Source organism: Pelodiscus sinensis, chromosome 21 (genome assembly GCF_052426305.1).
Source record: "Pelodiscus sinensis isolate ZL-2025 chromosome 21, ASM5242630v1, whole genome shotgun sequence".
Lineage (NCBI taxonomy): Eukaryota > Metazoa > Chordata > Testudines > Trionychidae > Pelodiscus > Pelodiscus sinensis.
This window is the reverse complement of record NC_143072.1, coordinates 2,316,761-2,330,091: the sequence shown is the minus strand read 5'-3', so window position 1 is coordinate 2,330,091 and position 13,331 is coordinate 2,316,761. Positions and strand designations below refer to the sequence as shown.

Below are 13,331 nucleotides of genomic sequence, written 5' to 3'. Positions count from 1 at the left end.
TGTAGGTTCAACCTGTAGTAGTAAGGAGAAAATAAATTGACTTAAGCTATATTAAATAAGTCAGTAGTTCAAGAGGCTGGAAGAACTCAAAACCCATGGAAGCCAAATCCAGCGGGATAGTAGCATCAGTCTAGAGAAATGTTTTCCCGAGATGAGTTTCACGCTGCAATAGTGGGTGGATCACAAATGCTGTTCTGTTAGACCCAATAATACAGTGAAATAGTAACACCTACGTCTGTCTTGTTGCCTGTATCCTATAGTAATAATGAGAGTAATTTCATGTCATTTGTAATTATGGGGTTGAGTTTTTTTTCTTGCTGATGTCCATTCAAAAATAGACAGGCTGTGCCAATGAGTGTCAGTATAGAAGTTAAAGAGTTAATAATACATGAGAGAGCTATCTTGGGAGCTCCTGTGAACGTCATGTTGGGACCAGTGAGCGCGGGATGTTTTGAGTATTTTGTTTCTAGTGGAAGGGCAGACACAGCATGACCCAGAAGGCTCACAGGGATGAGTCCCAGGGGATACATGTGAAGGCTCTGTTCTCTTGACCCACAGAAATCAGTTGTTCTATTCCTGTAAACTTGAACTGCCTAGCTGAAAAGTCTGTCCGCAGATTAGTCAGACTCCTGCCTTCTATCAGCAGCCCCATTATTAAAATTAGCCAACCACCCAGAAAGAATCAGAATTGTAGTGCCCTGTATCAAAGTCCTGTGATAAGAGGTAATGGAAGTCTGAGCTATTTGCTCTGATAACCCTGGTGTAGCTTGATGTGGGACACAACAGAGCTGTACTATTGGATAATCATGTAACGCGACATCCTTTGATATTTCCTGTGCAGAATATTAATTGGGAATGAGACTTCTGTTGGAGGATAACGGTTGGCCCTGCAAAGGATGAAACAAAGCTGTTGATGGACTGGATATATGAAACAAGAATCAGAGGGGTGGTCGTGTTAGTCTGAATCTTCATAATCAATTAGAAGTCCTGTGGTACCTTAGATGAACAGATTTATTGGAGCATAAGCTTTCGTGGGCAAGGACCCACTTCATCAGGTACATCTGACGAAGTGGGTCTTTGCCCACGAAAGCTTATGCGCCAATAAATCTGTTAGTCAATAAGGTGCCACGGGACTTCTCCTTGTTTGTGGATATACGGAAAGCTCTCTTCCAGAATTCCTACCTACACTGGGATGGGATTTTTTACTAAATTGGCAACTAGGATGCAGCAAAGTTGATACCGTCCATGCCACATGATAAACACATGATTCCTAATCATGTGGCTGTTCCTTATTGCAGCACTGGGTTCTACCTGGGTTCAGATATGAATAGGGAGGACCCTCGTTGTACATGTTTAACCAGTACTGCTGTCCGATTATTCCCTGCCTTGCATGTCATGTATTCACATACACCTGTGCAAAGTGGGTATAAAATGCTTTCATTCTGATATTGGTACTCTTTTACACTCACTTTGCACAGGATGTAAATAACGACACATCGTACGTGGCAGTAGGGAACCAGGCCCCGGGTCTGTGCAGTACACCAAGTGAAAAACATTTAACCTCCACCTTTGGCATACATAGCTAAGGCTATATGAAACTGCTGTCTGCATGTTTCACAGAATGTGCTGAATATAATGATGATACAATTCCATCAACTATAAGGATTACTGTGTAAAATCCCATGCCCTGTGCTATGCAGGAGTCAGACAGCACAATCATCATGTTCTGTTTGGCCTTAAAAATATCGATCTGTTGATGTCAGGATTGTGCAGCATGGCAGATGTGTACAAGCCAACCAAATTAAAACACAGTTGTAGTGGGGAAAACACTGTTATGTGATCCATACTTTCTGTACCCCGTCAAATGAGTCCCTGGTCATGCTTACTAGGGCTCTGTCTGTAGTGTAGATCGGGCTATAAATGGATATAAACGTTCCTGCCCCTTCTCAGCACTTTCTCAGCTTTGAGCCGACACGCTGGCTTTTGGGTGATGATTCATTTATTTCACCATTTGCTTTTGGATGAGGCAGCCAAAGCTCGGTTTTTCCAATTCAGCGAAATACCTGGACGGAGAATTCCTGACCTACTTGCATTAATTAATCCTTCATGTTAATCAAAATCTAGAAATAAAGTTACTTCACTGCTTAGAAGTAGACATGAGGAAATTAAAAGTCTAATGAAACATGCTCCTGGTGTAGAACCAGGATCACCCAGCCCAAACTGTAGCCAGATAATCATTACCCAGCGATGTGAATCATTTTTGAGATGCTTAAGGGCCTTCCCCTGTGTGCAGCTGAGCAGCCTCGATTCCTACAAAAGTCAGGAAGGGGGCAGATGAAGAGCTCGGCTCCCATTTAGGCGCTCAAATAAGATCCAGAATATCCAAACTTGTCAGTCCCCAAAGGGTGTGTCTAGACTACATGCCTCCTTCGACGGAGGCATGTAGGTTAGCCAGATCGGAAGAGGGAAATGAAGCCGCGATTAAAATAATCGCGGCTTCATTTAAATTTAAATGGCTGCCCCGATCTGCTGATCAGCTGTTTGTCGGCAGATCGGGGGAGTCTGGACGCGATGCCCCGACAAAGAAGCCTTTCTTCATCGACACAGGTAAACCTGGTTTCACGAGGCTTACCTGTGTCGATGAAGAAAGGCTTCTTTGTCGGGGCATCGCGTCCAGACTCCCCCGATCTGCTGACAAACAGCTGATCGGCAGATCGGGGCAGCCATTTAAATTTAAATGAAGCCGCGATTATTTTAATTGCGGCTTCATTTCCCTCTTCCGATCTGGCTAATCTACATGCCTCCGTCGAAGGAGGCATGTAGTCTAGACACACCCAAAGTGAGCTCCTTTGAGAATTTGGTCATTTCTGCCTAATGTGGAACTGAACTCTTGAAAATCTTGCACCAAGTGTGGGTGCTGAGCCTTTCTGAAAATCTGGCCCTTAGAGTTGAGAGCAGTCAGCACATTATAATCAGGCCTATAACACTGCAAATATGGGCAGAAATCACTAGGGTAATTCATTCTTTGCCACTGCTGCATGGATTTAGATGGATGTTTGTTTTAACAGAACTGCCACAAAAAATTGTTTGTTTCTCTGGTAGTCATGTCTCTGCTCTCTCGGGTCCTGGGCAATTTGCCCATCATTTCTCATCCATCTTATATTTGGGTTAGCAGTCAGCTTATGAGTGACTGTTCCCATCTGTCTCCACGGTAAGTTATTAACATTTAATGGGCTAACTGGGTTGCACTAAGAAACCTTTTTTTCATTCAGCCGTCTCCTTCAGCAATAACTCTTGCTGCATGATTTATTTTGACTTCTTGGTGACCTATTCTCCCAGTCTAAAAAAACCCTCATTAAAATGTTGAGAGGTAGAAAGAGTTACTGTGTGGTGATTACTGTCTAAACTAAATCCATTTATTTGATAAAGATGGTAGCAAAGAGATGCATAGTAAGCAAGAACTCCCTGGATTGATTCCAACTCAGACCTCCCACAGAATTAGCACCTCGCTATATATAGGGGCATTTTAGCATCAATTTATTTTACCATAGCTACAATATACACAAATTTCTGTGTACGCAGGGACCATGGAAACACATCTCTGCCTTATGAACGATTAAATAAAGAAATGTAACTTTCAGCACCCCTTAGGCCAGAGAGACGGGTAAATATTTTCTTTAAATCTGCCTCTCTGTTCATACGAATGGGAATGATGCATCTAAATTCTAATGGATTGTACCAGATATTTGAGGGGAAAAAATGGGTTTAGCCATAATTTCATTTTGGAGTAGGTTACAATTGGCACTAAATAAAAATGATTCAGGAATAACAGCAAATCAGTAAAGGCTTTATGTCCAGAAATCTGTTAAGAGTGCAAGAACTTCTATGTGTGTGATTGCAATAAGGATCTAAAGTTGAGTTGTCCTTCTTCTGACCTGCAATGGAGGCTCCATGCAGTAAGGACAACTCCCACCATTTTGTCAGGAGTCTCACAATACTGTGTTCTTCCAAGCTTCTGGGAATGTTAGAATCTCAGTTTTCATTTAGAAAAATAGACACTTTTTATTTTCTCCCTTCATTGTGGAGAAAAAAGCTGGAAAACGTGAACTTTAATTCCTCCAAGTCCAGACAGGAATTTAAGAGACCCCAAACATGGTTTTTATGCCAGTCCATGATTATTTGAGGGCTTCCCTCAGTGATTGTGGTTGGCCGCACTGATACATGTTCCAGTTGTGAGAAATCCTTGTGCCATGCTCTACCAATACTTCCTGCTGATTGGGAAATGGTGTTAACGAGCTCCAAAGTATTGAGGAATCCTCTGCTGAAAAAATTGTCAAGCATGATATGAGTGCTTCTAGATTGGAGTGAAGGAGACTTCTCCATGAGTCTCTGAGGGAAGGCACACAAACACATTTGTGCCCATATGTTCAAAACACATGGAAGATATTTTCCCCATTTTGGTGCACATGCTGTCCCTTGGAACAGACCCAGAATTCCCTGCACATCTCCTCTGACGTGGCATGTGGACGTGCTTTATTAAGTGGAGGACATTTTGTTTGGCATTGACATAGTGAATAGCCAGAGCATGGAAATTTTTCTCTCTCATCAATTGGATAATTACATTCCTTTTCAACCGCACCTTACCCAAAACTGCATGAATTTTCCACAGAGCTGGTCTGCAACAAAGACAGCCATGCATTTGCCCTTCCTTGTGGCTTTTCATTATTTCTGTGTATGCCTGGCTCCTAGGAAAATATCAGACGAGAGCATTGTCCTGTCTTCTTTTTTTAATCACATTAATGCTGCTTTTGCACATACAAGTATTAGGCATAGTCCAGGTCTTGTTATAGGAGTGTCATGGCTTTTCCCCTTCCTGCTCTCTGCCTAAAATATCGTGTGAGCGGCAGTCTAGAAATGGCAGTGCTTGAATGGTCATTCCTGTACCATTCTCTAGACCTGATTCTCATTTCAGGGCCAAATTAACCATTAGGCTCATAAGGCCTTAGGTCCAACTGGTCCCACAGGGGACATGACCAGAGTTGGGGGGTCAGGGAGTGAGCAGGTAGCCCTGCTGAAGCACTACTGCCAGCCGGAAAGGCAAAGCAGCGCCTGTGGCTCTGAAGGAGCTCAGCTTGCAGCTTCCTTTCCCTCCTCCATGCAGCAGGAATACACCGCCAGGTATCCAGTTAACACTGGTGAACAGACACTAAAAATCCAGTCACTGCAGGAACCTAGGTCAGCCATGGGCAGTGGGTGAAGGTAGGGCTGGGGGAGGCAAGCCCTCAGCCCCACCACTTCTGCCCAGGCCCTGCCCCCCCATGGGAGCCATGAGCCCCCTTATTCAGAGCACCGTCAGGAGGAGGGGTGGCATGTGGCCCCAGCCTCCCTGACCCTGGAGTACACGGAGGGTGGAGGGCATGTGGTTTGAGCCTCCTGTGTCCCGGAGCACGGGGAGGGTGGGCACTCAGGGGCAGCAACACTCCCTCCCGATACACGTACAGTAGGGCTATGTCTACACTGGCAGGTAGTTGCGCCAGAAGTATGCAAATGAAGCTAAGCCTAGAATATCACCAAGCCTAATTTGCATACCTAATGAGCCGCCATTTTTGCGGAAGAGGCTCTTGCGCTAGAAGGAGCTGTCTACATTGCCCCTTCTGGCGCAAGAAAAACCCTCTTGTGCAATGCCGCTATTCCTGAAAATAATCAGTGTAACGGCGTTGCGCACGAGGGCTTTTCTTGCACAAGAAGGGGCAGTGTAGACAGCTCCTTCTAGCGCAAGAGCCTCTTCCGCTAAAATGGCGGCTCATTAGGTATGCAAATGAGGCTCGGCGATATTCCACGCTTAGCCTCATTTGAATACTTCTGGCGCAACAACCCACCAGTGTAGACATAGTCCAGGGGTTCTGGGTGGGGCCAGGCTGGTGGTTTGGGAAGGCAATGCCTTCCCCTGCCTATTATACCTGTTGTCCCTGGGGCCAGCCGTGGGTGTGGTCTGAGCAGGCATTGCACTCTGACCTCCCCAGAGCTTCCACCCTGGTTTCTCTAGAGCTCTGCTTAGCTGCCCTGCACAGCCTCAGTGCCTGCACCCCCACCTCCCACCAGAAAGCAGGGCAATTTTAGTGGTGCCCTGTGCAGCTGCGTATGCCTAAAGAGGGGAGGATCGAGGCTCCCTATATCCCCTCCTTGGCTGAGGCTGACAAGGCAGCTCCAGGACACTGCCTCCTGCGTCCTCGTGCTCTGTGTGCGCTGGGTCCCATTCTAGGCAGCTGCTGAGTGCCTAGGTGGGGGGCAGAAGAGGGAGAGGCAGTAGCAGAGCAGTAGGGAAGCTTGCTCTGAGCCTGCACACTATCCAGCTCTAGCCAAAACGATCCCTCCTACCCCATCCCAAATATAAGGAATGAATTCCCACACATTTGCAAGAAAAACAAAACCGAATATCCCATTCTGGATACCGGAACTTAAATTCTGCAGAACCGTCCATCGAGGCACTTCAGATTTGTGATGCACTGTGTTCAACACTGTTTTGAACTTTGACCCCTTTACACAGCCAGAGCAGTGTTAGAGTCTCTGTGTTAGTGAAAATCGGGCCCTTTGGTTCTCAAAGTTACAGGACGTGCTGCATTTCTGTCCTCCCCCTGCCCTCTCTGGGCATGTCTACACTAGGAGATTATTTTGAAATAAATAATAACTCCTGAAATAACTATTTGGAAATAGTGCGCCCACAAGGAGATCTTGAATGATCTCAAAATAAAAAAGGAGTCCTATAAAAAATGGAAACTAGAACAAATAACAAAGGATGAATATAGGCAAGCAACATGGGAATGCAGGGGCAAGATTAGAAAGGCAAAGGCACAAAATGAGATCAAACTAGCTACAGGCATAAAGGGAAACAAGAAGACCTTTTATAAATACATTAAAAGCAAGAGGAAGACCAAGGACAGGGTAGGCCCACTGCTTAGTGAGGAGGGAGAAGCAGTAACAGGAAACTTGGAAATGGCGGAGATGCTCAATGACTTCTTTGTTTCGGTCTTCACCGAGAAGTCTGGAGGTGTGCCTAACGTAGTGAATACAAGCAGAGAGAGGGTAAGTTTAGAAGACAGGATACACAAAGAACAAGTTAAAAATCACTTAGGAAAGTTAGATGTCAGCAAGTCACCAGGTCCTGATGAAATGCATCCCAGGATACCCAAGGAGCTGATAGAGGAGGTATCTGAGCATTTAGCTATGATTTTTGAAAAATCATGGCAGACAGAGGAGATTCCAGAAGACTGGAAAAGGGCAAATATTGTGCCCATCTATAAAAAGGGGAATAAGAACAGCCCAGGAAACTACAGACCGGTCAGTTTAACGTCTGTCCCAGGGAAGATAATAGAGCAGGTAATTAAGGAGATCATATGCAAACACTTGGAAGGTAATAAAGTGATAGGGAATAGCCAGCATGGGTTTGTGAAGAACAAGTCATGCCAAACTAATCTGATAGCTTTCTTTGATAGGATAACGAGCCTTGTGGATAAGGGAGAAGTGGTGGATGTCATATACCTAGACTTTAGTAAGGCATTTGATACGGTCTCGCATGATATTCTTATTGATCAACTGGGCAAATATAACTTAGATAGGGCCACGATAAGGTGGGTGCATAATTGGCTGGATAACTGTAGTCAGAGAGTTGTTGTTAACGGTGCTAAATCCTGCTGGAAAGGGATAACAAGTGGAGTTCCTCAAGGGTCTGTTTTGGGACCCGTACTGTTCAATATCTTCATCAATGATGTACTCTCAATCCCAATATCTACGCTTATTAAGTTTGCAGATGATACCAAACTGGGTGGGGTTGCAACTTCTTTGGAGGATAGGGACATAATTCAAAATGACCTTAGCAAGTTAGAGAAATGGTCAGAGGTAAACAGGATGAGGTTTAATAAAGAGAAATGCAAAGTGCTCCACTTAGGAAGGAACAATCTGTTCCATACATACAAGATGGGAAGCGACTGTCTAGGAAGGAGCATGGCGGAAAGGGATCTAGGGGTCATAGTGGACCACAGGTTGACTATGAGTCAACAGTGTGATGCTGTTGCAAAAAAAGCAAATATGATTCTAGGTTGTATCAACAGGTGTGTTGTAAGCAAAACTCGTGAAGTCATTCTGCCGCTCTACTCTGCACTAGTTAGGCCTCAGCTGGAGTACTGTGTCCAGTTCTGGGCGCCACATTTCAAGAAAGATGTGGAGAAATTGGAAAGGGTACAGAGAAGAGCGACAAGAATGATTAAAGATTTAGAGAACATGACCTATGAAGCCAGGCTTCATGAACTGGGCTTGTTTAGTTTGGAAAAAAGAAGATTAAGGGGGGACATGATAGCGGTTTTCAAATATCTAAAAGGGTGTCACAAGGAGGAAGGAGAAAATTTGTTCCTTTTGGTTTGTGCAGACAGGACAAGGAGTAATGGGCTTAAAGTGCAGCAGGGGAGGATTAGATTGGACATTAGGAAAAAATTCCTAACTGTCAGGGTGGTCAAATATTGGAATAAATTGCCCAGGGAGGTGGCGGAATCTCCCTCTCTGGAGATATTTAAGAACAGGTTAGATAAACATCTGTCAGGGATGGTGTAGACGGAGCTTGGTCCTGCCTTGAGGGTGGGGGGCTGGACTCGATGACCTCTCGAGGTCCCTTCCAGTCCTATGATTCTATGATTCTATGACAGGGAAGCCTCAAAATGAGTCCAAGGCATGCTCCCTTAATGTGGACAGGCTACCTCGAGTTAGAGCCCCAGGAAGCCCTGGAGAGTAATTACTCTGAATAACTCTGGGGAATAGTTATTTCGAAATAGCAGCAGTGGAGCGTCCATGCTACCGCTATTTTGAAATAAATATTTGAAATAAGCGTTATTCCTCGTGGGAGGGAGGGAATAGTCATGAGTCAATGAAATAAATAGTTTTTCCCTCCTTCCCTCTCCCTCACCCCACCTTCTGTACTAAATCTGATTTGTCCGTTTAATAATGTGTTCACTTTTTTCATTGCATTCCTTTGGTATATATTTGCAGAATTGGGGACTAGATTATTAAACCCTGGAAAATTATTTAAAATATCAAATGTTCTTTGTGGTGTTTACTTTTTGTAAGAACCTTTTCTTGGAAATTGAAACTTTTTCTCTTGTTTGACCCTTTGCTACCATAATTCTGTAGTTGTTGGTTTGTAAAAGCTCCAGAGAAATGTTAAAATGAAATCAATATTAATCTGCATTCATAGAACCATATCAAATCATACAACCTGCAAACTCAATCTGGGATTTGAATATCGACAGGGCTATTTCTTTCCAACATATTGTTGTTAATGTTTCTGCAAGAAAAATGCTGTATTTAGTGTCATCTGTACAACACCATGTAACTTGTGTCAGTTATACCTCATCGCCTCATTCTGCCCTCAGAATACCTGTATAACCCCCAGTCTTCAGATATGCCCTTAGTTACTTATATACAATCCCTTTGCCTTGCCTTTGAGGATAATACATCTGTAACTGTAGTCAGAATCCGGTGTACATTATCCTTCTTGGTGATCATAAGGCCTATAAAGAATTGATATTTACTTCCCAGGCTGAATTTGCTGGCAATTTGGGGGGGTGGGTTGTTCTTGTAAACTAAGCACATTAACAGAATATTACTCTGAGACTTTACACATACACTTGTCATTTGTAATTAGTAACCATATATTGGTATTGTCTTTAATCAGGCCACAGATAAGTGAAGAGCTCAAAGAACTGATTCTTAGGATGCTGGATAAAAATCCAGAAACAAGGATAACGGTTCCTGAGATTAAGGTAAATTTGTCATGAATGTTGTATTTATTTGAAATTGGTTTATATAGTCTTATTTCATACTTTTATATTACTGGTAATGTGACAAACTGTTGCCAGTATTTTTGTTCTGGGGATTTATCAATCAGGATAGCCCAAAGGGTGAGTATATTCACTTTGCTACAAGTTTGTATGACTTTAAATCACTCTGGTGCTGTTTATTTTTGAAAATATGAATAAAAAGGGATTTTTAAGTACAATTGGTCAAAATCTGAGTAAAACACTGGCCGTCTTTCCCAGAAACACTTGTGTAATTGATACCTCCGCTTTTCACTGAAATTGCTACCTCTAGTGATCCAGCCTGATTCCTCTAGCAGACATAGATGTGTGTTGCAGGGACTATGAAGCTGAATGCTATATGCGTACACACTTGTTGTTCATACCATGCTGGCTGCTGTTATAAATGCAGCCGTGGGATCAAGGCATGTAGCATCCATTTCTGTCGATATTACCTGAGTCATTGTTCTGCAAGGCACATGAATCCAGAGCAATAAATGCTCCTTGCTGCTTTGTAATTTTGTTTCAGGACTGATTCCATTTTCTGTCCTTGAGACGTCTCATCTATTTGAAAAGAAACAAAAAAATAAAGCCAGGGAGGGGGCGGATTGACTGTATCTACTTTCACCTAATTTGCATCTTGGATGCATCACTCTTGTTGTTCACAGTTATTTAGGTTTAATTGTTTTTAAACTTACTTTGGAATTGCTGTTAACAAAAAAAAATCAAGCCAATTATATGGAGGAGAACTTGAGGAAATTGCTGTTTCTCAACCATCTCACTGCCCAGAATACACTTGTCTCCTAATTGAAATGCTAACACAACTCCGGTATTCCACACTTTTAATAAGAAGGATTTCATTTTTTTGCTTCTGAAGAGGTTGTTATAAGCACGAATAAGCATCTTCAGAATACACAATTTAATTAAGTGCCGTGAAGAAGCTCTTTGCTGAGCTCTTGGAAAATGCTCTGGACAGCGGCACTAAACTCCTTTTATAGCTTGTAGGCCATGAGCATGGGTCTTACTGAATGTGAGGACTCTTCCCCAGGAGATAGGCAAGTATATCTTACAACGACACTGGATGCTGTTCTGATTGACAGCCATAGGGGCCGGTCCTGGGACAAATACAAATACATTGATTTCAAAGAGCCTTACTCGAAACCCCTTGTATTATGCAGAACATTAGACCACTGTTAGGCACAGGCCTCTCATGCCCTGAACTGGCCCTTGTAGTCAAGAAGGCGAATGGAATATTAGGTTGTATTAGGAGGCGCATTGCCAGCAGATCTAGAGAAGTGATTATTCCCCTTTATTTAGCTGTGGTGAGGCAACATCTGGAGTATTCTGTTCAGTTCTGGGGCCCCCACTACAGAAAGGATGTAGGTGCATTGGAGAGAGTCCAGCAGAGGGCAACCAAAATGATTAGGAGGCTGGAGCACGTGAGCTAGGAGGAGAGGCTGAGGGATTTGGGCTTATTTAGTCTGCAGAAGAGGAGGGGGGATTTAATAGCAGCCTTCAGCTTCCTGAAGGGAGGTTCCAAAGAGGCTGGAGAAAGGCTGTTCACAGTAGTGATGGATGGCAGAACAAGGAGCAATGGTCTCAAGTTACAGTGGGGGAGGTCTAGGTTGGAAATTAGGAAACATTATTTCCCTAGGAGGGCGGTGAAGCACTGGGATGGGTTCCCTAGGGGAGGTGATGGAGTCTCCATCCCTAGAGGTTTTTAAGTCTCGGCTTGACAAAGCCCTGGCTGGGTTGATTTAGTTGGGACTGGTCCTGCTTTGGGCAGGGGGCTGGACTTCATGACCTCCTGAGGTTGCTTCCAGCCCTATGATTCTATGATTTACATGGCAGTATGAGGCAATGCTAATTTAATTACAAGATGATCTAGTAAGCCATGTGGTTATTAAACTAGAGGAGCATGGAGCATCCCAGAAAGGTGAAGTGTCCTCTTGGGAAGGAAAGGGAGAGAACTGCTGGAAGATGCAGGTGCCTCAGGCTCCTAAACCACATAGAAGCCACTCCTGTGGCGTTTAGTTATATCCTAAGGAAAGAGGACACATCCTCAGACAAGCCTCCTTCTTGTCTCTGTCATCTGTGCCTCCTTCCACTGCTGCCTCCTTATCCAACAGTCCCCTAGCTTGCAGTGTGATCCATCTGCCCCAAAGATCCCCCTATGTTGGGTAAACAAGTTCCTCAGCTAGAAGGGAGTAGGAAGGTGGCTCTGGTTTATGATTGATATAGCATGAGCATCAGTCTGTGTAACATCCAGGCAAAAAGGCAAGTTGTGTGGCCACATCACCGCATAGGGACCTCTCTATGATCCTGAGACACCTCATTAACATAAGGCCAAAATGTTCTGAATTGGCTTTCATGTTAGATGTTTTCCTAGGTGGCCTGATTTCCAGAGATGCTGAGTATCTGCTGCATCATCTGAAGTCTCAAGTTGAGTACTCGCTGCTCTGCACTTCTGAAAAATCAAGCCACTTGTTTAGGTGCCTAAATCTAGACACTGAAGTTTGAAAACATATTGTGGCCTTTTTCCTGGGCCAGGGCTATTCAAATGGCTACATATGTGGGAGAAAACTGCTGTTGATTACTGGGATTTTTGTAAGTTTTGACTGAATTCAGTGGAAATTGAGTGCCTAACTCTTAGCCCCTTGGAAAATGCCTGCCAAATGACAGTTAGTGGTGATGATTTCTTACGAAGGTTGCTCAGTAGCTGGAGAGCAACAGAGCCTCTGAGGGTACATCGATAAAGGGATGTAAATTAGACGTATCGAAATTGTAAATGAAGTCGGGATTTGAATTTCCCGCGCTTCATTTACATAACCACAGTCCAGACAGGGATCTTTTGACAGAAATGCCCTATTTCAAATGATCCTGTAACCCTGAGGATTTTTTTTTCTGAAAAAAAGCCGTGGCCACCATTATGTAAATAGGGGTGGGAAATTCAAATCGTGGCTTCATTTACAATTTCGATACATCTAATTTACATCCCTTTATAGAAAAAGGGATGTAGTTTAGATGTACCCTGAGTTAACCCTTCAGCTTGTTGATTCAGCATGTGCCAGCCTATGCAGAAAATAGAGCCATACTGACTTGCAGGTAGTAGTAGTAGTAGTAGTATAGTAGTAGTAGTAGTAATAAAAAATAAATAAATAAATAAAAATGAATCCTTATTTCCCCATATGAGCAAACATCCATACTGTGTGAAGTACAAGGAACATTCACATTTAGGATTCTCTGTAGTGACTTCTTCACAGATTTCTTTGTGTCTCTTTTCCCCGCTTTCTTTATGTCCCTTTTTTATGTAGCTACATCCCTGGCTAACAAAGTTTGGGGAGGAACCACTGCCTCTCGAGGAGGAGCATTGCACTGTGGTGGAGGTGACTGAGGAGGAGGTGAAGAACTCTGTCAAGACCATCCCAAGCTTGCCAGCTGTTGTAAGTGTCAACAGGAGCTTTTCTAAGGTTTTATGTGCCAGGAAAT

General features: G+C 43.7%; 1 protein-coding gene across 1 annotated transcript in view; it reads left to right on the top strand.

Annotated features, from left to right (window-relative positions):
* The window catches only part of CAMKK1 (calcium/calmodulin dependent protein kinase kinase 1), a 197,544-nt gene that overhangs the window by 159,864 nt on the left and 24,349 nt on the right, over positions 1–13,331 (top strand). The window contains exons 13-14 of the mRNA XM_006136070.5: positions 9,722–9,809; positions 13,157–13,285. Of these exons, the coding sequence (XP_006136132.1) occupies positions 9,722–9,809; positions 13,157–13,285 (217 nt within the window). The remainder of the gene's footprint in view (positions 1–9,721; positions 9,810–13,156; positions 13,286–13,331) is intronic.